The sequence below is a fragment of the Antechinus flavipes genome, chromosome 2, assembly GCF_016432865.1.
Source record: "Antechinus flavipes isolate AdamAnt ecotype Samford, QLD, Australia chromosome 2, AdamAnt_v2, whole genome shotgun sequence".
NCBI lineage: Eukaryota > Metazoa > Chordata > Mammalia > Dasyuromorphia > Dasyuridae > Antechinus > Antechinus flavipes.
In genome coordinates, this window is record NC_067399.1 from 599639280 (window position 1) to 599665439 (window position 26160).

The window sequence follows — 26160 nt, forward strand, 5'->3', positions numbered from 1 at the left end:
AACAAAAATGCAAGCAGACAATAATAGAAAGAGTGGAAATGCTATGATGTGGTCCACACTCATTTCCCATGGATCTTTCGCTGGGTGTAGCTGGTTCTCTTCATTACTAAACAATTGGAACTGATTTAGTTCATCTCATTGTTGAAGAGAGCTATGTCCATCAGAATTGATCATCATATAGTATTGTTGTTGAAATATATAATGATCTCCTAGTCCTGCTCATTTCACTTAGGATCAGTTCATGTAAGTCTCTCCAGGTCTTTCTGAAATCATTCTGCTGGTCATTTCTTACAGAACAATAATATTCCATAACATTCATATACCATAATTTATTCAGCCATTCTCCAATTGATGGGCATTCGTTCAATTTCCAGTTTCTAGCCACTACAATGAGGGCTGCCACAAACATTTTTGCATATACAGGTCCCTTTCCCTTCTTTAAGATCTCTTTCGGGTATAAGCCCAGTAGAAACACTGCTGGATCAAAGGGTATGCACAGTTGGATAACTTTTTGAGCATAGTTCCAAATTGCTCTCCAGAATTGTTGGATCTGTTCACAACTCTACCAACAATGTATCAGTGTCCCAGTTTTCTCACATCCCCTCTAACATTCATCATTATCTTTTCCTGTCATCTTAGTTAATCTGACAGGTATGTAGTGGTATCTCAGAGTTATCTTAATTTGCATTTCTCTGATCAATAATGATTTGAAGCACCTTTTCATATGACTAGAAATAGTTTCAATTTCTTCATCCAAAAATGGACTATTCATATCCATTTATCAATTGGAGAATGGTTTGATTTCTTATAAATTAGAGTCAATTCTCTGTACATTTTGGAAATGAGGCCTTCATCAGAACCTTTGACTGTAAAAATGTTTTCTCAGTTTATTGCTTCGCTTCTAATCTTGTCTGCATTAGTTTTGTTTGTACAAAAACTTTTTAACCTGACATAATAAAAAATTTCTATTTTGTGATAGATAATGATCTCTAGTTCTTCTTTGGTCACAAATTCCTTCTTCTTCCACAAGTCTGAGAGGTAAACTATCCTATGTTCCGCTAATTTATTTATGATCTCCTTCTTTATGCCTAAATCATGGACCCATTTTGATCTTATCTTGGTATATGGTGTTAAGTGTGGGTCCATGCCTAATTTCTGCCATACTAATTTCCAGTTTTCCCAGCAGTTTTTGTCAAATAATGAATTCTAGTCCCAAAAGCTGGTAGCCCACAATTTCTTAATGAATAAATTCTCTAACTGTGATTCCTTTCAAGTAAATTAAGAATTCCAGGTGAGGAACTTTTCCTTTGGAAAAGTTCATTTTTAGAATTGTCTGGAAGACATTTAGAGGTTACAAAGCCATACAGCTTATATGAGTTGAAACACTTGAACCCAGAACTTTCCAACTCCAAAGCCAACTGTTTATCTGTTGTGTTTCACAGCCTCTCCCTTTATGTTTTGAAAGAGCTGGTGAAATTCCTTCCCATTCTGCTTACAGAAAAGTATAACAGAATATAATATGGGAGTATTTCATGTATATAGTTTATGTCTCTTTAATTGAGGTCACTGTCTTGTAATTGTTTCCAGGACTAACTCTAATTGCAATTCTAGGCTGCTAGAAGATCCTGCTGTTTTTTGGTTAAATATGAGTCTTGAATTCTTGAGGCAAAAACTTCAGCCCCTTACCTGAGAAGGGAGGAGTCTATTACAGAGATTCTCAGTATGCTTTATTTCGCTTTTATTTTTTACTTGTTTTTACTTTCATTTATTTTTACTTGTTTTCAGAGCCTGGATCTTTCTCTGTTCTTCATCTTCATGGTTACTATTTCAGATCTAGTCTTCCATCTTTTTTTTTTCTTTCTGTCTATCATCTTTCTATTCTTCCTTTTGGAGACAGATTCTGTCATTAGTAACTTACAAAATGGAGCTGGAAAACATTGGCTTGTTTTTACGCTTACAACACAAATGTTCTTCCAGTGTTGTTGACCTGACGTGGACTCTGAATGAAAAGAAAAGAAAGGGCTTTTGATGTTAGAACTAGTGTTCTGTGTCCCAATGTGCTCCCAGTTTCTTCTCCTGTGGAACTAGGACTGGTTTACTTAGCTGATCTTTCTCTGGGAGGTGGCTGACCTGAAAGAAATATTTGGTTTGGGTTTCATACACAGAGGACTAACATTTTTAGCCAGTTATTGCAATTGATTAGTGACCCTCACACATATTTAGTTGAAGGGTCTTGAAAGATATTTTCAAACAGCGAACATCAAATGTTCCAAATAGGGCTGAGTTAGCCTAGATGATATTCAAACAGTTACACCAGAGCCAAGTTTCACTAAGCATTTAAAAACAGGCTGGGGAGGTTTCCATGGTGCCATATCACAAGCTACAGAATGAATGAAGAATCCAGCCAAGCAACTTAGGCCTAGCTGAACCTTAGTTTTCTGGGATACCAGTTTTTCCTTTAAAGAACTGATTGAGAAGCTAATCCATTATGCTAAGTATTAGGGATAGCAAAAAACAAAGAAAAGGCAAAATTTTTTCAGCCCTTAAATGATTCACATTCTGATGAGGGAAGACCACAAGTAAACCTCTAGGTACATACAATCTATACTGACCCCAAGCCTTTTACCTTCTGCTGTTTTTTTTTTCCCCCACACTTCTCTATTGAACTAAAATCACTGGGCTTCTGAATCCCTGAGTCTATACCAGTCCCTTCATTCATAAATCTGCAATAATTTCCTAATTATCTATCCTCTTTTTTCTGCCATTGCAACATGATATCCATTTCCAGCATATACTTCCTTCTTTCCTTCCCATTCCCCTTCTTTATATATTTCAGACCATAACCATGCATTTTCTAAATCTTCTTTTCAAAAGAAAAGAGAACATAGAAATTAAAATAGACTATATCAGAAGAAAATAATTTGAAGTACATTTAAAAGGCTAGGGAATATCAAAATAGCTAAATTAGTGAACCCTGCTATTGTTGCCCAACTTAGCTTGGCTATAATTTGCGATTTATCTAGAATAACTTGTTCCTTTTTGGCCTTCAGATGAGAATGTTGTCTTTGCTCTCAGAACACCCCCACACTGTTTGAGAAATTCACCCACTTGGACACACAAGTGGAAGCTCATTCTGCTGAATATCCCTGGATTACTTTCAACCAATTAAGAACTAGATATTACTCTTCCTCACAACCCTTGTAGTCAAATGAAAACCAGGATATTCAGATGGTTTTCCCATTATCTCAAAAATCAAAATTATTCAACCCAATAAACAATTCACTATCAAATTTCACAGTTTCACTGTTTTCCCTTCTTTTATTCTGGAAAAATGCAAAAAAAAGGCAAAGGACCCTTCAGGTCAATGGCTCCAGCACCTCTCATTTTATTGGAGAGAGAGAGAGAGAGAGAGAGAGAGAGAGAGAGAGAGAGAGAGAGAGAGAGAGAGAGAGAGAGAGAGAGAGAGAGAGAGAGAGAGAGACAGAGAGAGAGACAGAGAGAGAGACAGAGAGAGAGAGAGAGAATTATCCATTTGGTAGGGAAGAAAAGGAAATCAAGTGGAGAGGAATCAAAAGGAGAATAAAGTATCAAGGGAAAGCAGACCAACTTTTGCCCTCTGGAAACAATTAAAAGTACCAATTCTATAAGCTCCACCTAGTAAATGACCAGTTCATTAGCCATAAGTACTTGTTTGGTTTCTGGGCAGAGATAGACTCAGAGAGTCCAATCATCTATTCTAATTCTCTTAACTTTGCAAAGAAAGAAAAATGAGACCCAGAGAAAGTGGGATTCAATCTTAGGTTTCTTGATTCCAAATCTAATATTCTTCCCATCACTTTTACCCTGATTTTGAATATTCATGATGTCAAGTTCTTTTTCTCCTCCTTTTTCATGTTCTTCACCCATGTTCAATTTTGACTAATTTTAGTGGATAAGATCTCCAAATATGGGGAAATACATTTCTTAATTTTTTTGACCAGTGTGTGTAAGAAAATCCACAGGCTTCCCAAATTATCTGTTTTCCAAGAGGGCATAATGAACTGGGAAAAAAAAATTAACCAAGAAGGGAATAGAGGTGGGAGGTTATCTTGAAGGAGGAATGAAGGAGTGGAGGAAGGGCTAAAAAGTCCACAGGGAAATGCTTGGAGAAGGCACTTCAGTCCATCTTTGCTGCTGAGATCATTTCCTCCTATCTTCTTTTAAATAGCTATGCTTTTGAACTATGTCTAACAGAATAAGTACATGGCCTTGGGTGGTAGGGTTTCTTTTAATAGCTATAAACAATTTGTAATTCCCTCATCCAGCACACAGCAAAGAAGTCACTGCAAAAGCTCAGCTCAACTGAAGCTTCTCATTTTCTTGAATTTTTTTTTTTTTTTTTTTGCTTTGGCAAATGTCTAAGATATGAGGGAATAAGACTGTCTTTGATCAAGAACCATCAGCCTCAGAAGAGACTAAATCCCATTCTTGTGAACCTGGAATATCTAAATTATGGAATTTTCTTTAAATGGGGTACTATCTTACTTCCCCCAATGTTAGGTGCTCCTTTTCCCTTGTGAAAAAGTTTTAAGTGTCTATAATATCAAAGTCTAGGAGCCAGAAAATCTGGATTTTAAGTAGTAGTATATTGCTAAATCTTTTACAACCAGCTTTCTAAAAAAAAGATAAACACATTTATTAACATTTTCTTAAGTATAGACAATGATCAAATAAGTATTTATTGATTTCTGCGATGCAAATGCTCATAGCTGAGATGAGTTGGCTCCAGCTAAGCCTGGTTTTTGCCATTACTTAGCTATATGACCTTGGGAAAGCTGGGTCCCCCCATGCCTCAGTTTTCTTATCTATAAATTGGAGATGATCTCTGAGGTCCCTTCCAAATCTAACATCCTATGTTTTTAATAAGATATGCAAGCCAAAAATATTGATATTTTCTTTTCTTTTTCTGTTCTAGGCAGAGTATGAAATTACACCAGATGAAAAACTGGGAGAGAAAGGGAAGGAAATCGTGATGAAATACCTCACCCCAGAGGTAAGGGGCAGCCAAAAAAACATAACTATAAGAATAAGAGTTCTTACTCCACCAAGCAGAGAACACAAAAATATCCGACAGCCCGTGCTCGGAAAGGCTGAGATAATGACCCCCAGGGAACAAAACCCAAGGATGAAAACAGCCTGGAATCATGGCTGCAAGTCAGACTCCAGAAATATCATTTTTCACCCAAAGAATTCAGAGGGCCTGAAGGACTTCAGAAGTGTGAGGTCATCAGCTCCTTGAGGCCAATTTCTTGGCCAGAAGTTAGCCTGGGAGTCTGGTCACACCTCTTTGGAGACAGGAGATCCCCTATGGATCATGATATGACTGAGTTTGTTACCCCAGAGGACCCACAAACTAAATCTTCCAAGAGCATATGCTGGGTGTGATTCAGGAAGTACCAGCTCAGTGACTGAGGGAAGGCTCATGGAAATCTGGGGGTGGAAAGCATGGAGGGGTAGGTTGAGAGAATGGTTGTCTGAGGTATGCCCCAATTCCTGGGTTGAGACATGGGGTAAGGGAATCCAAATGTGACTTTCCCCATGCACAGTCTTTCCACCAGCCTCTGCTATTCCCTTTCATTCATCTCAGAAATAAAAAATAATAATAAAAAGAAGAATACAATATAGAAGAAAAAAAAATCTCTGAACTGAGAACTTAGGGAGTAGGAAATGGAGAAAGAGACTGTAAATTTAAAGCTAAAAGAGACTTTAAAGTTCACCTCCTCTAATTTACTCATTATAAAAAATGGAAGAAGCTAAGGTCCAGAAAGGACAAATTATTTGCCCAAAGTGAGGTAGTAATAAATTGCAGGGCTAAGATTTGAACTCAGGTCTTTTGATTAGTTTCCTTTCTACTGGAAACTTGGGTTTTAGTCTCTTTTCTATTACTAACTTTATGATCTTAGGTAAAAGTTAATCTCTCAGTGGTTCCTCCTGATATGTAAAAATAGGGATGGGGGGAGTGGTGGAATGACATGTTGTTAAAAGTCTTTCCTGTGTTACCATCGGTGCTTAGTGAGCGGGACATAAGAAGAGTTCAAAATGGCCCCATTCCAACCAACAGAGTAGTTGGGGTTGATGGCAGAAGCTAGATGGGGACTGCCACTGGGACCCTTCTTTTATTTGCTTCCTTCCTTCACTGACCGGGGTTAACCTCTATGCAGAAGCTACTGCCAAGAAGCAATAAATGTGGGGCTTTAAACACATGAATTATCTTCAGCTTAAAGCCGCTTAAAACCTCATAACAGTAACCGAGCCCTAAGACCTCTGCTTTAGAAGATTTTACAAGTGTGGTATGTCATCCTCCTGGGAGCCCAGATACATTTTTCCCAAGTGTCTTATCCAGTTTTCCTGCTGAAGTGATATAGTGCATTTTGGCCAACCCAGATTGAAGGAGTAGGGTGGAGATCTGAGCCTTTTCATTAATTAATCTTGTTCCCATAATAAATTTCTTTTTACAGTTTCAAGCCTTTCTGAGTATGGCTTAGGAGCTATTTTTATTTAACTAGTCTGGGGTACTAGACTCTAAACATAGCTAGACCAAGAAAGATTGCTGACTTAAACCCTTTCTAGTTAGTTAGTGTCTGAGGGCATGACTTCTTATTTCTATGCCCTGAGTGATGACATGAGATAAAACATAGAGTAGGTCCCCAAGCTAGAATCTACTATTACAACATGATGATGATAGTCCCCTCTCCATTGTATAGCATATCATATTTTGTCAAAGTTCTTTTGCAAATATTGTCACTGATTGGATTTTTCCATTTTGCAAATATATGGAATTGGGATAAAAAAAAAAAAAAACCTGAGTTCAAGCTGGGTTCAGTCATTAATGAAAAAAAGAAAAAGAAAAAGAAAAAAATGAGGTTTTAGCTAGAGGGGTGAATGGAGCACCTTTCAGGAGGAGCTGAATTTAAGTCCATTGATGCTGAATATTTACTAGCTATGTGACTGGGCAATTCACTTACCCCCCAGTTGCCATTCCCCTTCCCCCTTCAAAAAAAATCATTAATGAGTCATGTGATCTTCAATACGTCAATTCTTCTTGGACCTTAGTTCCCTCATTTGTTAAAGGAGATTGGACCAGGTGATATCAGAACTCCCTTAGCAACTCTATGCATGCAATATGTGGACAGAGATACCATTTTTTTTTCTTTAATGAGTCACTATAGACAAAGAATGCATCACCTAGAGGCCACTTTGCTAGCAATGAACCTCTCTGTATCTTTAGCCGAGCTGATCTTTGGAACTGGATGGCAGCTGTTGTCAGGTGATGCTCAAAATCTTTAGAATTTGATAGAACCTGTCCAAACTTCTGCTATGCTGGCAAAGCATTTGAGAACCCACGGTCATCTCTACACGACGATGAGGCTTCAGATGAGGATTCAATAGCTTGATAATACTAGAGGCTTAAAATAATATTGAACTAAAATAATATCAACCCCTGGGTCAGTCTTTCTGTCTTCATTATATTAATATGGAAACATGTCACTTTCAATCTGGATCTAGTTAGAAAAACTCTCACTTCCCCCCCTTTTATCTAATCAATTTGACTACAGAGATCATCTGCCATTATCTCCAATAGGGCAATAATTATGGAAGACTCAAGGGACTATATGAACATGGTCTGTGGCTTCAGAGAGCTTACAGTCTAGTTGGGGAAAGGAGCTAGAAATATGTAAAAAATTAAAGGCCAATAGAAAACTGTGGAACATACTTGTTTTTCATCTCTCCCTGGCAGAATGTCTTCTTTCGATTCTGAAATTTAGTTATAATATTCCTTGGAGTTTTTATTTTGGAGTCTCAGGAGGTGATTGGTAAATTCCTAGTTCTAGGATATCAGGGCAGTTTTCCTTAATGATTTCTTGAAAGATCTTGTCCAGGCTCTTTTTTTTTTTTTTTTAAAATCATGGCTTTTAAGTAGTCCACTAATTCTTAGATTGTCTCTCCTGACTCTATTTTTCACGTCAGTTGTTTTTCCAATGAGGTATTTTCTTCTATTTTTTCATTTTTTTCCCTTTGGTTTTATTGACTGATTCTTGGTGTCTCATTGATTAAGTCATTCATTTCTATTTGTCCAATTCTAATTTTTACCTCCTTTTGCATTTGGCCAATTGTACTTTTAAAGGAGTTGTTTTGTTTAATGGATTTTTTTTTTCCATTTCATCAATTCTGTTTTTTTAAAGAGTTGTTTTCTTTTTCTATTTTGCCAATTCTATTTTTATAGTGTTGTTTTCTTTTTCCATTTCACCAAATTTATTTTTAAGAAGTTGTTTTCTTCAGTCAATTCCTGTGCTTCCTTTCCAAGTTGTTGGATTTTTTCCCCAAACTTTCATAACTCTCCTGCAGAGCTCTCATTTCTTTCCCCCATTTTTCCTGTATCTTTCTTTTAAAATCCTTTTTGAACTCTTTCAAAAGAGCTTTTTGAGCTGAGACTAGTTCATATTCCATTTTGAGGCTTCACCTGAAGGCATTTTGCATTTCCTGTTCTCTTCTGGGTTTGTGTTCTTATCTTCCCTGTCTCCCTAGTAGCTTTCATGATCAGAACTCTTTTTGCTTTTTTGCTCATTTTAAAAAATTGAGCTCTACTCATATGGAAGATTGTCCCAAGCTTCTTTTGCAGGGGATGGAGATCTTTCATTAATTCCACTTGGGCAGGTGATGCTGCAGGTTTTCCCATTGTTATTAGTGAGCCTGGCCGTGTCCCACCTGTTATGATGGGATTTGAGGGCTCACCATTTGCCTTCTGTGGTTGCATTGGAGTTCTGGCTGCTGACCCTTGGGCTTTCTGAAGTAGGACAGAGTAGCCAGTGCTGCTGTACTTTGGCTAAGAGCCTCCAGCTAGATTCCCTGTGTTAGGCCTGCCAGTACCGGTCTCCCTGTGTCCTTTGATGAACTGTGATCCCCCCTACCCCTCATGAAGTCCTTCCAGCATATCTTAAGCTGGAAAATATTGTTACTCCAAAAATCTATTCAGAGCCTTGATTTGGTGTTGATTCTGAGGGAAGCTGGGGAGAGCTCTCAGAGACAGACAGTGTCCTGTCAACTCTCCACCATTTTGGTTCTGCTCCATTTGTTTTCTTATAAAACTTAACACTACTTCCTCTATGAAGCCTTAAATTATCCCTCCAATAATTATTTTGTATCATATTTTTCAGTACCCATTGGTTCAAAGGGTAAAATATAAGTTTCCTGAGGTCAGAACTATTTTGTTACTGTCTCTTTATGTCCAGCATCTAAGTCTTGTACATTGTAGACTCTTAGCAGGCAGTGGTTGTCAGTCAAGTGACACAAGAGCTGTAACAAGAGAGTAATTACTTCACAAATGACTGGTTCAGAAAATAAGTTCTTTAAAATGAGTAGGTTGGACTAGATTCTAACTAAATATTAGATCTTGAAGTTTTTTAGCTATATGTTATTTTCCTCTAATATTCTGTGTTCTAATCCCTTCCACTTCTGACATGTAGTCTAATTTCAAAACTTTAAGATTCTTTTGTATTGCTGTGATTTTTGTGCTATAAGAATTCAAATGAAAGAGAGGTTACCATAGCCCGAAGTAGTCTGAAAAGTGATCCTAAAGAAGGATTTAGGTTCTCTTGCAGCCTGGATCTTTCTCTGTCCATTTTGTTCTGACTTTATACATTAATTTCTTGCAAGCTGTCAATGTTAACAATTAACATGTATCATGCTCAGATCCTGACTAGCACAAACACACACACACACATACACACTTCATATCCCTATCTCTGCTAACATCAGTAATATCCAAAGTGTCTCAGGACATGAAATGCAATGATTTTTAACATAATTTAAAGATATTGTCCAAGATACTTTAGGGCTTATGGATGGACAGTATGAAGACAGGACTGAGATGTTGAATAAACTTTATGTTAGCATCATTCAAGAACCAACAAAGATGGAAAGCCGTTGAAACAATTTTTTCCAATGAAATGGTTTCATCTGCATTCATTCTCTCAGCTGCTAGGAAATAAACCAAGTGAAGACAGCTGCCTGGGAAGTATTCTTTCAGTTTATTTTCTTCTCAAAGATATGCAGGCCTGAATATTGTTCTCAGTGCAGAACTGAGAGGGGAGCAGTAGCTCCCTTTAGAAATTCAGATTTTCCCTTTGTTTTTATAAACAATGATAGGATAAGGCAGGGAAGTTTATTCTTGAAAAAGGGGAAATTGCTGATCAGCCCATGTCTGGGGCCTTCTGTTTATGCACAAAAGAAATCTGTTCCAAGTTCTTATTTGGCTCTTTGAGAACTATCCACCTTTAAGAAGAAAAAAAAAACTTGAATGAAAGGAAATAATAATTGCAAGTTCACTCATTCTCTACCCCTTTCTTACCCCTTCCTTTCCTCTTCTCAGTCACCTAACCAGTGTCCTAAATAATTGCAATAGGCAAGTTCCAATGGAAAAGTTTTGAGAATTGACTCTACTGGGTTCTAAAAGGGAGAAAGGAATGGAGGAGACCCTCCAGTGAACCACTTTGTTTGTTTATAATGGTCTTAGCATAGATTTTTCATTCATTTTTTCATTTGATCTTCACAAGTCTGTCAGTAAAGACAATTTTGAGGAATGAACGAAGATGTTCTCAACAACCAGATTAGATTTTTAAAAGACATGTCCAAAAGATGGATGCAGAGGTAGGTAGCAAGAAATGAATGTTAAAAACATAAGATCATCCTGAAAGAAGGATGACAGGTGCTCAAGCCTGGAATGAGTTGAGCCTGACAAGGAAAGCTAAGAATAACAGAAGGCGACCAGAGAGAATGGGATGGGGATACCTGATGACAGAGAATAGACAGAGCAGCTTGACTCTTAATTTGCTTTTGTTTTCTCTGCCCAAGAGAATGACCTTTGATCTAGAAAGGACAGTTCAGAAATGGCTAATGGAAGGTGGTGCTAAAAATAAGTATTTAGTGCTATATTAAGGAGGTATTAACTGCCCTCAATAAGTTCAAGTCACCTTGCTCAAATGAATTACATCCTTGGCTATGAAAAGACCTGGTATATGTGATTGTGCTACACTTTACAGTGAACTTTGAAAAGACAAAGAAAACTGGTGATAAATCACAGGATCAGAGAGATAGACACCCTGATTTTGAAAGATACGTAGACAAAGACAGAAAGACAGAGGAAGTGACAGAGAGAGAGAGAGAGAGAGAGAGAGAGAGAGAGAGAGAGAGAGAGAGAGAGAGAGAGAGAGAGAGAGAGAGAGAGAGAGATCGAGGGAGAGAAGAGAAGGGAGGGAGGGAGGGAGGGAGCCTAAAACCTGTAGGCTAGTAAGAATAAAAATAAGATGAAATTGCAAAAAAGTAAATTTCATCTTCATGTATGGAAGAACTTTCAAACAATTAGAACTGCCTTCAAATGGAATAAGCTATCTCAGTAGTAGTATGTGTCCTCCCTAGAAGTCTTTTGGCAAAAACCAAGTCACTACTAATAGGATATGTTGTCAGGAAGATTTTCTTTCAGACATGGAGAAGATTAAATAGCCTCTCTGGTCTTATCCAACCCTGAGATTCAGTGATCCTGTTGGATTTTCACCCAAGAATTTTCATCTTGTAAATGAGAAACCCAAGGCACTGAACAGTAGAATGATAGCCCAAAATCACATAACTGAAAAGAGGCTGAACCGTAGTGGAATCTGCATCTTTATATTCCCAGTCTAAAGCTGGGAGTCTAATACTTTAAAGTCTAATACTTTGCCTGTCAATTTATTTTTTTACTCTATTCCTCAACCACAAATTGAGGAGGAAATGGGATGGGGAAAGGTATTGAACTATTTTGTTCAGCAAGCAGCTCCTCTGAGGAATGCTAGTGAAATTCAATATATCCTCACCCCAACCTTGGTGGAATCCCCCAGGTTTTCAAATGTTTGGACCAGTTAGGATGAGTGCACTATGTAAGGAATCCCCCTAGTGTACTCATGAACCTTTGGCAATTGTCTGGATTTGGGATTCTGCCAGGGACAAGAAAGAAATAGGTCTCTTTCCCTCCAGTGTTTCCTTAGCTTATAACTCAATCAACCAATAAGCATTTATTAATTACCTACTATGTACCAGATTCTGTGTCAAGTGATAGTGATATCAGTATTAAAAGAGGGCAACAACCCCTTCCCTAAAGAAACTTACATTCTGTTTTAAAGTAAAGTTTTATTGATATCTTTTGTTTTTAATATTGCCTAAATATGTTATCTTCTCCTATCCTTTCTCAGGGAGTATTCCATATAACAACGAATATTTCTTTGAGAGAAACAGGAGGAATAAGAGAAAAGAATCCAAACTGATCAAGACATAGGAAAAAAAATACATGAGATACTCTTTACTTATGGTCCTGCCATCTCAACAAAGGAGTGAGGGAGAGTTTTTTCCATCTTTTTGAGATCATGTCTGTTTTTTAATAATTCTTCAGTATTCTTTTGTTTTGTAGTTATTGTTCCTTTCACTTACATTGTTATCATTGTTGTTTATATTATTTTCTTAGTTCTCCTTACTTTATTCTATATTAGTTCATATACATTTTTCCATATTTCTCAATCTGCATCATTCATATCATTTTTTATAAAATAGTAATGTTCTATTATTTTCACATATTACCATTTTTTCAGCTGTTTGCAAATTGATGGATAGCTCTTTTGTAATCAGTTCTTTGAGGTTTTATGTTGTCTTGAGGGAAGCAACATGTACATATATAAGTATATACAAAATAAATGTAATCAGAATAAAACAAAATAAAAACACAATAATTAGCCTTCTTTTGCTGTGGAAAGCAACATTTGAGAAGGATCAGGAAAGGCTTTGACAGGGTAGGGAGGGAAGAGTTCTGGTCTAGTAGGAGAGACTCCCACTTCCACAACACTGAAGTGTTCATCTGTGGTGCCATTTCTTAAGAAAATATAAATATAATTTTATGACTATGTGTAGGTCATAGGATAGTGTAATCGAGGACACAGCTTTGGGAATGAATCCCAGTAGTACTTTACAGAAGAGGAATAACAGTTCTCTCCATGTGTTCATCGTAATAGCCCTATGTCAAAATCTGAGCAACTTGTGAAGATCCACAGTTTATTTATTCATTTATCCAGTTAGTTTCCAAGTTCTGTTGATTCTACCTATACAATAGTTCTTATATTTGTCCTTGGCTATCTAAGCCCATTGCCACTACTCTAGTTAAGGTCCTTTTCATCTCTCACCTAGACTAATAGTGTGCTAACTACTTTCCTTCCTCCATTTTCTCCCTTCTTCATCCTTCACACAGGTACTAAATAATCTTAAGGCACAGGTCTACTTCCCAGATTAAAAGTCTTCAGTGATTCCCTATGCCTTATTGTTTGAAATACAAATTCTTTAGTCAAGAATTTAAGGCTCTCCAATCCTGCTGTCCTATAGTCTGTCTCAAGTCTATGTTTTCAGCTTTTATACTAATCTTCACAGCATGTTATTCAACTAAGTCTGACCATCAGCTATTCTACAATTTGATCCTACCTTATCTTACTTCTGTGCATTGGCTCAGGCCATCCCTCATGCTTGGAACATATTTCTTCCTTATTTTTCTCCCTTAGAAATATTTATTTTCCTTTGAAGCCTAGTTCAGAGACTATCTCCTCCATAAAATCTTACTAGATAAGAATAATCACTCTGTCCTTGAATTTTCTTAGAGCATTTTATTTGGAACCCTTCTTTACCCCATCACAGTTTAGCTTTTATTATGCTTATTTGGGAACATGTCATAACTCTCCCATCCCTCTCCCATTCCCCAGTAGACTCTGAGGGAAGTTGGGGCTTGAACTGTTGTGTTATTTTTACCTTTGTGTGCACGGTGCTTTGCACCTAATAGCTATTCCAGTTCCCACCTGATTTGGAAGAACTTCACCTATTTAAATTGAAAAGATGTCAAAATGAAGGAGAATCAACACTGAGGAAGGCTTAACCTTTGGAACTAAATCAGCTTATAAATTACCTGAGCACCAACTGGGCTTTGTTCAGCAACCTGTGGCATCAAAATTTGACTCCCTTGCAGCTGTTGTTTATCCAACAAATAAAGCAGAAGAAGAGCAGCATGTGCCTATGTAAACAGTGGGACTTCTCCCTTCTCTGTCCTGTCTGGACAGCCATGCCGAGAGATCATTAAAATGACAAGCTACTTGTTCACGGGGATACATAGCTCTCTCTCTTTTGTCCTCTAAGGCCATGAGAAAGCAACAGTTGGAGTCAGAGTCACTTTTCTCTCCCCCTTTCCTTCTCATTAAAACTCACCCAGTCCCGGAGGCTGTTCATTTAATTTTGCTGGATGTGTGAAATATTCTCCCAACTCAAAGACCTACTGGCCTCTCCTTAATTCTGATTTCCTCAAAACTTTCATATATCAAAATTGAAATCTGACTTTTCCTCTTGATTAAAAGATTGTAAACGGTTCTTCTTTGTTCTTTTTTGCACACTTCTTTTCTCTCTTGGAAGCTTTTATTTTCACCAAGCTATGTGGAGAACACACACACCTCCCCACTTCTCGGCTTCAGACACTGAGAGTTTCAGCTAACAGTAGGTACAATTGGGACAGAAACAGTTTTTCTTTTCTGTCTCTCTCTCTCTGCCTCTCTCTCTGTCTCTGTCTCTGTTTCTCTCTCTGTCTCTCTCTCTCTCTCTCTGTCTCTCTGTGTCTCTCTGTCTCTTTATCTCTCTGTCTCTCTGTCTCTGTCTATCTGTCTGTCTCTGTCCCTGTCTCTCTGTCTCTTGTCTCTTATCTCTGTCTCTCTGTCTCTCTGTCTGTCTGTCTGTCTCTCTCTCTCTCTGTGTCTCTGTCTCTGTCTGTCTCTCATCTCTGTCTCTCTCTGTCTCTGTCTCTGTCTCTCTCTGTCTCTTTTTCTCTGTCTGTTTCTCTGTCTGTCTCATCTCTATCTCTCTGTCTCTGTCTCTGTGTGTCTCTCTCTCTTTCTCTCTCTCTCTGTCTCTCTCTCTCTGTCTCTCTCTGTCTCTCTCTGTCTCTGTCCCTGTTTCTCTGTCTCTTGTCTCTGTCTATCTCTGTCTCTCTCTCTCTCTCTCTGTGTCTGTTTCTCGTTGTCGTCTCTCTCTGTGTCTCTGTCTCTCTCTGTCTATCTGTCTCTCGTCTCTGTCTCTCTGTCTCTCTCATCTCTATCTCTGTCTCTGTCTCTCTCTCTGTCGCTCTTTCTCTCTGTGTGTCTCTGTCTCTCTCTGTCTTTCTCTGTGTCTGTCTGTCTCTGTCTCTGTCTCTGTCTCTGTCCTAAGTCTCAATAAGAGAAAACAACAAATCAGCATTTTTATTCGGCAAAATGAAGCAGCTAGGTGAAACTGTAAGATGAAAATAATAAAAGCACCCACCTCATAGCTGCATTGTGAGAATCAATGAGGTAGTACATCAAGTGCTTTGCAAACCTTAAAGCACCATATAAATGTTAATTGTGGTGGTTAATCCACCACATTTTCCAAGATGAATTTGCAGAGAAAGGCTGTTAATTTATAAGCTTGATTGCCAGTCTGTACATCATCCCTTTCTTCCGAAGAATCAGCAAAAGTGATGTTCTCAAAAGATTACTGAGTATGAAAACTGAACTTGGAAGAAGAAGCTCTGTCTGTATCTTTAAATCCTAGTCATTCTTCAAGGTCAAGTTTAAATCTCACCTATTTCATGAAATCTTCCCTATCCTTTCTAGCCCTTAATGATCTTCCTTTCTTCCTCTTACTACAACTTAACTCTGACAGCTTTGGATAATTGTTTCAGATGTGTTCGTCTTGTTTGTCCAACATGATAATAACACTGCCCCCCAGAGGGCACAAAACAAGAATTTATAACAGTTCTCTCAAGAAAGCCTATTCACCTCTTTCTATTTGCCCCCGATACACCCTGCAGGATCTAGCACAGAGTTAAGCACAGAGAAGGCACTCAAATATATTGCTGGTTGCTCTATTGGGCAAGCTGGGCCCACAATGGGCAAAGTTGGAGCTAAAAGAAAATATTCAAAATAGAAATACCAAACTGTACCCATTGCTTTCAAGGGCCCACACTATGGAGTCAGTGCCATCTCCCAAATAATGACAAATCCCAATGTCTCTTCCTGCTGTGGTTTTCAAAGCACTTGGCTGAGAAGAGCCAGGATTTACTAGCATCGTTAATGAATGGGCACTTTTTTTTTTCAAAAATCAAATTGTGACACTTGTCCTAAAAATGCCTTTCTCTGTTTTCAGATGGTTAGATCTTCTTCACAAGATTCTACATTGGAATATTTCCAATCTTTCAGAAAATGTTACCTTATCACAGGATCAATATAATTAGTTTTCTTTTCTTTAAGCCTGTTTCAGGGGTGACATAGAAAGTCCTGAATAGTTCTATGTGGCCCTAAGGCTGGCCCCCAAACCTAGAGTAAGGCATTTAAGGCTCTGAGGACAATGAATTTTGAGGAAACTGAAAATGTTTGCTATCCTTCAGCAATATAGGAAAAACCCCAAATCAAAACTTAATTAGCAAGAGTAATTAGTTAAAATGGGAAGTTGCCTAGATGGCAACAGCTAGGGGAGCTCCTGACCCATTCTGCCCACTTTTCCCTCTCCTCCCCCAACTAAGCATGACCAGCTATGGCTTAGCGATATTTGCCTCAGGTGTAAAGATTCCTAGTTGTGGCTCTAAGTCACTCTTTGACTATTTCCTTTGACTTTCACTGTTCACTTTAGTCCCTCATGAGTTTTCCTCAAGAGAAACAAAGATGGAACAGATTTGGGATGAGTGTCCATCTTCCTAATGACGATAATGGTTGTGAGGAGCAGGAAATAGACTTTTCTAGAGCATGTTTCTCGCAGGATCTAAAAGCACTTTCTAACCATTATCTCATTACCCTTTATAACAGGAAACCCCTTTGAGGATGAGTCTTTAATCTCTTGGAAACCATGCTTACACTGGGGGTGGGCTCTTAATGACTGAAAATGATAGTACTAGCTCTCTGGAAATGGGGGTGGGTGGCAACCCTGTTTCCAGAAGGATAACTTGGTGATTTCGCCAGTGGTCACACATTTGCCTAACTAAGAATCAAGAATGAGGGCTCAGGATTGATTGGTCAGTGCTTTTCCACCCACTGGTGCTAACTCTGAAGGTGTCCTCAAGTGTCTCCAAATGGTTTAATTAGAGCTCTAAATCACCATGGCATTGGACATATATTGACACTTTGTCCTCCCCACACCTAGGATTTTTGGAATCATGGTCCTAGGTTGGTCTGGACATGTTGCCATTGGCAAGAGCCTTTCCACAGGGAGGGAAGGAAAATGTGCATATGAGAAATGACTGGTGTTTCTGAAGAGAATTATAGAATATTGACACAAGAAACCCCAAAACAGATGGAGAGATGCAGACACTGATATACTATGTTGGTGAAAATTTGGCCTGGATTTTTTTTCCAACAATAACAAAAAAAATCCATTCATTCCCCCCACCCTTTTGTCCTGTTTTTGTTTGGAAGCTATGTATTATGTCTCCTGACATAGCTATTTACGGTCAGTCAGCGTAACTGGCCCTGACACTTTGACAGAAGATTTGTTTGATTTTTTTTTTCCACATGGTCCTGAAGGTTTTGATTAAGAAGGTGGAAGAATGGAGCTTTTTTCCCCTGTCAGCTAGAGCTTAAATCAACCCTCAAGTTAGGAAACAATTCTCTTAGCACTTGGCCTTTGCCAAAGGTCCCATTGTCCTGTTTGGTTACACTATTAGAAGTATGGTCAGTAGTAAACCAGAGCTTGGAAATAATAAGGATAATAACTCAGATTTCGAGAGCACTTTTCACTTTGTAATGTGCTTTGTAGACTATACTTTAAGTGTAATTATTTTTACTTTGAGGATGAAAAAATTGAAATTTGGTGATTATAGGACTTGTTGGAGATCAAATAGTTCCCTCCCTGGTCCCTGATTCTTGTTTCAGTGGCTTTGGATAAATGTATGCTTGGCAGCGTCACTTCAGTGGGAGCCAGCTGATTCTCAAAGGGTTAGAGATTCAAAGCTAGAAAGTAGATTGAAAGATTTACAAAATTCAATTCAATAAACATTTATAAAGAACACCTACTAATGCACAAGACACTGTGTTAAAGGCTGGTGAAAAGGAAACAAGCATACACGAGAGGGAGCTGAAAAGGGATGGCACCAGGGCATAGGATGTTGCACGGAATCAAAACTAAGCGGAGCTGTTGATGGAATATGGAGAGTTAACTGGAAAATTCAGAAAGTTCTGGGTCTTCTATAAAAGAAGGCTTTGGGACTCTATTGTTCCATCTTCAGCCTTCCAGTCATAGGGAAGAGGCAACTGAGGGAATTGACAAGGTTTACAGTATTAAAAATATGGGATCTTAGAGGTTCTCTCTTCAACTATCTCATTTTACAAATCGGGAAACTGAGGTAAGGTGACTTGAACAGTCACTGATTCCAAAATTGCTGCTCTTTCTCCTGTACAGGGACCACAGAAAGTCCAACTTCTTCCTTTTCCAGATAGGGAAGCAGAGACCCAAAGATGTTAAAGTCCTTGTGAGAGGTCATAAAGGTGATAAATGACTTTAAATTCAATGTGCTATCCACTTACATTTCTTAAGAGTGGAAAGGAAAAAGAAAACCATTGTTAGTCAATTAGAATCATGTTTTAGAGTAGCAAAAATCCATTAGAAACATAGAATCCAAACCCTCCATTTTGTAAATGAGGAAACTTGATATCCGGAGAGATCCTGAAGATTGTTAGTGGTAAAGCCAGCCCTAATAGCCATGGCATCTAACTCCCCATTCTGTCTTTTCCCCAGTAAACTCTACTGCCTTGTTATGTAGCTGAGATTGCCCCCAAACCCTAATTCAGATGAAACAAAGCTACACTTTGACAGTTGACAGCAGAAGTGCTCTAGTCCCATGCAGCATTAATGTTAGATTAATCAGTAAAGTTAGAGGGCTTCAAGAGCCCCAGTTAGTATGTGTTTGGCATTGAGGAGTATCTGCACTGAGCACAGTCTGCAATTAGTAGTCAGAAGATAAATAGCCATTTATTCTTCTCTCCCTTCCTTTCCACACACCTCTGTCCCATCCCAGAGTCCAATTCCATTCTTAAGCATATGGGGTGTGTTTTTTTTTTTTTAAGAACTTGCTTCCTTATCCTTAGAAAACTTACCCATTTCCAGTCATAATATTGCTATTTATGCCTTCCCCTTCCTTCTTACCAAGTGCCATCTTGTTCCTGCTCTTCACTCAGCCCCCCAGGACTAATTTTCATTTTAATTTATCTTTCTCTATGGGGGCTTCCCCACTCCTTCAGTTCAATACTTGGCTTTCTTCCCCGCATCCCCATTCTTATTCTGGGTCTTTTTCATCCCTACTATTTTTAGGTAGGCAACTGTCTTCTTTCATCCTCCAAGTGACAGACAGTTCCTTCCTCCTTTAGAGGCGTGTAATGCAATGCAATGAGAACTAGATTGAGTGCTGGGATGCTTGTGTTCTAGTCCCAGCTCTTTCACTAAATAATTCAATTCAATAAATAGTGCTTACTTACTATGTGCCAGACACTGTGCTAAGCACTGGGGATGCCAGAAGAGGAAAAAGAGAGTCCCTGACTTCAAAGAACTTACAGTCTAATGAGGACTGGGGTTTATTGAGGAAGGGGAGCACTGACATGATCAGACCTTCATTTTAGGAATATCTAGTGGCTGGAATAAGGAGAGACTTGAGGCAGGCAGATCCATCAGTTCTTAGTAATAAATAATAGTAGGCTATTACAGATCAAGGCATAAGATGTGTGAGGAACTGCACCAAAGTGATGTCAATGTCAGAGGAGAGAAGGGGGTATATTCAGGACACATTGCAAAGATGAAGCTGACAAGGCTTGGCAACATTGGATATGGGGGGTGAGAAATAATGAGGAGTCCAGAATGACTCCTAAGTCAAAAAGGAGGATGAGAAGTTAAGGGCCATATGGTGTTGTGGACATATTGAGTGTAAGATGTCTACTGGACATGTCTGAAAGGCAGTTGGAGATCCGAGGAGAGATTGGGCCCGGATGGGTAGATTTGAGAATCAGTACAATGATAGTAATTAAATCTATGGGAAGTGATGAGATCACTAAGGGAAGAATATAGAGAAATCACAGGACAGATACACATGAGGGATATCTACTTAGAGGGTATGACTTGGAGAAAGATGCAGCAAAAGAGACAGAAGAGTGATCAGGTAGGCAGAGGGAAGAGAGATCTGTCCCCCAAAAAAACTTAGTGAGGAGAAAGTATCATACAGGGAGAGCGATCAACAGTGGCAAAAGCTGTAGAGAGGTGAAGGAGAATGAGGACTGAGAAAAGACCCCTACATTTGGCAGTAAAGAGATCATTAGTAACTTTGAAGGAAACAGAAACTGTGGAACTTTATGATCAGAAGCCATATCTAAGGGATTAAGGAGAGAGGAAGAAGGGAGAAAGTGAAGGCATCTATAGCAGACTGCAGAAAAGGAGGAAGATAACAGAAATGGAAAGATCAAGTGAGAATTGTGGGTTTTTTTTTTAAAGATAGGGAGAGGAAGGCAGTGGAAAATGAGTTAGTAGACAAGGAGAGATCGAAAATAAGTGAGACAGTGGGAAAGTGGGGATGACAGAGGGGCCAGATCTTAGAGGAGATGGGATGGAATGGAATCCATGACTTTTCAGAACACACACACATACACACACATGCACACACCATACAACAACACACACACACACACACACACACACACACACCCTATACCACAAACATACCACACACCATACACACAAACAGCACACTACAAACGTGCTATACACAAACACACCACACGATACACACCCCCACATACCACACACATATACTATCATACCACAAACATATCATACACCACACCACACCCCCCACACACACACCTGTTCACCTGCCTACCTTGCTCAAAGTGAAATGGAATGAAGTAGGGCATTATTCCATTCCTTCAGAAGGATGTATCACACTCCATTTGAGAAAACCAGGACAGATTAATCTTCCTTTTCTACTTATTGAAAGCCAGGCTGTTCAATAATGACAGCAGCAGTTTTTGGAAGTTAAACCTGGTTTGAAGACAGGCTCCATTCCTGACTTGCTGCAGCACTGTAGGCAAGTCACAGGATCAAAGATTCATAAAATTTCAAGCTGGAAAGGACATTAAACACCATCTAATCCAATCTTATTTTACATATGAGGAAATGGAGGTACTAACCCAAGGTCACATAGGTTATAAGTGGAAGAACTAGGATTAGAACTCAAGACTCCCGATTTATCCCTACTCAGAGCTTCAGTTTTTTTATCTGTCAAATAGAGATAAAAATGTTTGTATTACCTAACTCCCAAGGTTGTTAGGAGGAGCGGGGTGGGCAGGGATGAAATCAGAGGTCACGTGGTGTAGTTGATATAGTGCAGGACTTCTAGTCAGTAAGCTCTGTCTCAGGCACTTTACCAACCATGTGTTCCTGTGTAAGTCATTTCTGTCTGAACCTCATTTTCCTCAACTGTAAAATGAGGGGGCTGGGCTTAATGGCCCCCAAGGTCTCTTTTGCTTTTATATCTGTGATCTTATGAAATTAGGTAATGGATGTGACAGTACTTTTTAAAGTACTATAGCTGCATGGATTATCATAATCATATTATAAAAATTACAACAAAAATGGTAAAAAAAAAAATTATGTATCACCCATCTATCTTTCTTTTTTGCCTGATAAAAAGTACCACCCTATTAGAGGAAAAAGAAGAAAATAGGCATCTCTTACCAGCTTGACTTCAACATTTAGAGCAAAGTTTCTTGTTTATATATTTTTGAGAACTATTACAATATAATTGTTTTCCTGGATAATCCTGTGTATTTTATCGTATGCATTTAAAAATATTATTCTGAGGTGTTCATAGACTTCATCAGACTGCCAAAGGGGTCCATGACACAATAAAGGTTAACAGCCCCCGCATTAGAGGGTATCAGTCGCTTCCAGTTCTCGGCCTCCCCTTCATGGCCCCCAAACCCCAGCTAAGGAATGGAATTCTGGGGCTGGAATGGAATGTCTTCTGTAGAGACATTGCGTGCAGAGTTTTCCCAGGGCTGACGCAGATTCCCTTTTGCTGTGTGTTGGAAGGGTCAAGGGTAGTGAGTGTGCAGCTGTGGAACAAGTCCTCCCTTCCTCTCTCCTTTCCTCCTTTCTTTCTTCCCTCCCATGATCCCCTCCCTCCCCCAGGAAGAGGCTTCCAGCAGGACAGCCCTTTTTTGCCTGGTGTCTGCAGTGAATTTCTGAATGTAATCAAATGATTTCCTAGTGCTGGTCAAATGGGGTGAAACCAGCAGCAGTGATGGGGGGGCCCCACATTGGCCCCCTGGGAGTTCTCAAAAAACCCTTGGGTATCTCCTCACTTTTTCCTGAAAGCTGAATCCACATTGAGAAATTGCAAATAGTTTATACAGGGAATGTTAGCTGCCCACATCTGAAAATATACACATCATTAAGCCATAAGTGCTTGCGTCTGGAGATAGAGAAGGGGAAAAAGTTTGGGGGCCTGACCTTTTGTCCATCGACCGAACCACTTTTAATTAGTGTGGAGCTGGCTAGTGGATGGAATGTTTTTGCAAACTGAAATATAGCACATGCTGATCGTGAGAGTGTGTATTACCCAAACAACACTGGAAATGACACACAATGAGTCAAAATCACCTCCATGTCTCCACAAGCCAGAAATGAGGCAAAACTGAGCATCATGAGGACCGAGTGTAACATGTAAAACACTGCTGGTGATTCAGAAGATCTAGATTCCGCTCCTGACTCTGACACTAGCCATCTGTGTGACCTTACGCAGGTCACTTGTTCTCTCTGAGCCTCAGTTTATAAAAATTATGGGACTGGAAAAGACTTATTTCCAGAAATTCCAGTACAGCTCAGGGTTATTTGGTTGTTTACACTCTAAAGGAAGGTGAGACGAGGACACTTGCTTTGTAGAGGTGGAAGGGACCTATCTCAGAAGCCATCCAGCTTGATCTCTCTAGGGTTAACACTCTAGCAGCTGAAAGCTTACCCTTGTTGTCATGGAGCATGGCTCCCCAATGGAGTACAAGACCTTGCAGTTGTACTTAGTTGATTCTCAGTAAAAACTTGTTAAGCTTAATTGAAAACAGATATAAACTACTGGTCTGTGTCGTTTCCTGAGAGGTGAATTCCACAAGAAGAAGGAAAAAGAGAGCAGGATTGCACTGGATCCTTGAAAGGAGCAGTAAAGACATTGATTTCTCAACTGATACTAGGAAGGAATGGGTGCAGAAACAAGAGCCTGGGGGGTGAGGTGGCCTGAAGATAAACTTTGCTCATTTCACAATTGGACCAAAAGATGGCCTGAGGATCCACCTTCATGTTAATTGGTCATTGGGTGCTTTTGGCCCTCTCCTTAATTCTGCGCTAAACAGAGATTGAAAGGTACATTCAATAACAGTCTAGATTTCAATTAGCAAAATGGGTTCACTTTATGGCTTGTGTCTGTTAGAATTTAATGGAGGAAGGGAGAATAATGGGTACTAATAATATTAGAAACATGTTCTAAGTCTGAATCTAAGATAAGCCATCAAAATCCCTCCACTCTTACCTCTAGGATCAAATAAAAGCTCTATTGGGCTTGTAAAATTCTTCATGACTTGGCCCCTTCCTATCTCCAATATTCTTATTCCCTATTCCCTTCCACATACTCAACAATCCAGTAACAGTAGCCTTTATTTTGTTCCTGGCATCCAGTATTCTTATCTCCCCATTTCATGCATTTTTACTAGCTGTCCTGTGTACCTGGAATTCTCTCCTTTCTCATCTAGCTTCCTTGGCTTCTTAGCTAAAATTCTACCTTCTTCTGAAAGCCTTTCCTAGTCTTCCTTCATTCCTTCCCTTGAGGTCATCTCCAATTTATCCTTTTCTATCTTGTTTGTATATAGTTGTTTGCTTTTGAAGAGCAACTTTCTTACTTTTTTTTTTTTTTTTAAATATTCCTAGTGCTTAGCAAAATGCCTATCACTCAATAAGACTCTTGGATAAGGCTTGTTGACTTGGCTGGAATTCTTCCATTTTTTTTCATTCATTAAACACTTTTTCCATCACCTATGATATACCAAGCATTGGAAATTTGCAATTAAAAATGAAACAGCCCCTGCCCTTAAGGAGGCTACGTTCTACTATGTAGATACAGCACACAAACAAATGACTATCCATGATCATTTAAGAAAAGACAGATAAACTAACAATTAAAGAGAACTGAGGAAATTGTCATGGGGCAAGTGAGATCTGAATTGAACCTTGAAAAAAGCAAAGGATTTAGACTAGCAGAGACGGGGATCATATCCCAGGGATTCAGAATAGCTTGGACATGGAGGCACAAAGAGGCAGATGGATGCTGAATTTGGGGAGGAATAAATAGATGCATTGGAATGTAGAATGTATGAAAGGGAAAGGGTTGAGATTGGAGTCAGATTGTAAAGAACCTTAAATGCCAAATTTTAAAAATTTGCATTTATCCTAAAAACAATGAGGAGTCACTGAAGATGCTTTCCTTTGCTTAGGTGGTCACCATGTTGTGTGGTTCCTTTGATAGTGGGCTGAATTGATAATTAGATACAAGGAGATTCCACAGAGACAGAAGCTCAGGAAGCTTCTTGGTGATTCTAGCTAATTCAGGAAATTATTTACTTTTTCCTCTTCCCAGTAATGTATCATGCTGAGAGAAAAAAGCCAGGCAGTGTGCACACAAATGCTGCCCCAGAGGCTACATACAGCACCATTGATTCGTTGTTTGAGAGCTGTGTTCCCGATTGATGGTTTAGCAATACATGATTTCAGCTGTGGATTGGTCTAGTTCTATCTATAAGGCAGCAGAAATCACCCCTTCAGCTGTTCAAGACTACAACATATGGGAATGGTGGGTAGTTTCCCTTGTCCAGTTGTGCATCATACTCTCTATTCAGACTGCTGGTTTTCTACCTAGAATAGTTGTTTCCTGTCTCTCAAATCTCCACATATTATCTCCATCCTTCAAAGCCTATTGCAACCCCCATTTTCTCCAGGAAACCTTCTCTGACTACACTGATTCCTTCTTTTCTAAAACTCTTGGTCTGAAGACTAGAGGTGTCCTGCACTTTCTAAGAGCATTTAGCCTTTTGTTGTTCTGCAGTCACTTCATGTGAATTTATTTTGTACACAGGTCACCAGTTGTTGGTATTCGGTCATCAGTCATATCCAAATCTTTATAACCCCATGTACCATAGCATGTCAGTACTGTCCATGAGGTTTTCTTGGCAAAGATACTAGAGTGATTTGTGATTTCTTTCTCCAATCAGGTTATCTTAGAACCTATTGATAATAGGTCACATTTGAATAAAACCTTCACAGCTTCATTGGGCTTCAAATGTATTATCCCATTCTAGCCTCTCAGTATTCTTTAAGATATCTCCATTTACCAGATCAGGATACTGAGGTGTGGACAATTTACTGGCTTAGTTAGGTCTAATACAGAATGGACTTAAGATTGATCAGAATCTCATTATTCACGTCCCAAAATGGGGATGCAATGTGGTCTACTCTGTGACATCTGATTCAGAATAAAACACAGATTGCTTTTGATTAAAGACAAGCCAGCCTTTTCTGTAGGCAAAAAATGCATGTATGGTTGAAAATCATTTACTTATCACCTATTTGGAATGCTAAGAAAACATCTTCTCTCCAAAAACATATCTAATAACTTCCATGAACCTTCCTTAGGATCTGCAGTGCATTTGTCATACTCCCCATTTACACCTCACCACTATACTCATCTCCATTCCTGTTTGGATTTATAGTCATTAAACCTCTGTTTAAAATGTAAGTATTGTTCAAGAGGGTAAAAGCATAGAGCTATTATCAGTTATTTACATTTGAGTCTGCAAAAGAATATTAACAATCTAAAGTCAAAAGCGACCTTATCTCCTCATTTTAAAAGGTCATACAGTTTATTGGTAGCAGAGCCAGGACTAAAGCTCAAGTCACTTGACACCTAGTCCAGTTTTCCTACCCTAACATTACATTGCTTCTGAGGAAAACAGGGACACAAACTATGCTCTGAATAGAAAGCATATT

General features: G+C 38.9%; 1 protein-coding gene across 1 annotated transcript in view; it reads left to right on the top strand.

The window, feature by feature from the left end:
• The window catches only part of GRK5 (G protein-coupled receptor kinase 5), a 306115-nt gene that overhangs the window by 208574 nt on the left and 71381 nt on the right, over positions 1 to 26160 (top strand). The window contains exon 4 of the mRNA XM_051981523.1: positions 4955 to 5032. Within this exon, the coding sequence (XP_051837483.1) occupies positions 4955 to 5032 (78 nt within the window). The remainder of the gene's footprint in view (positions 1 to 4954; positions 5033 to 26160) is intronic.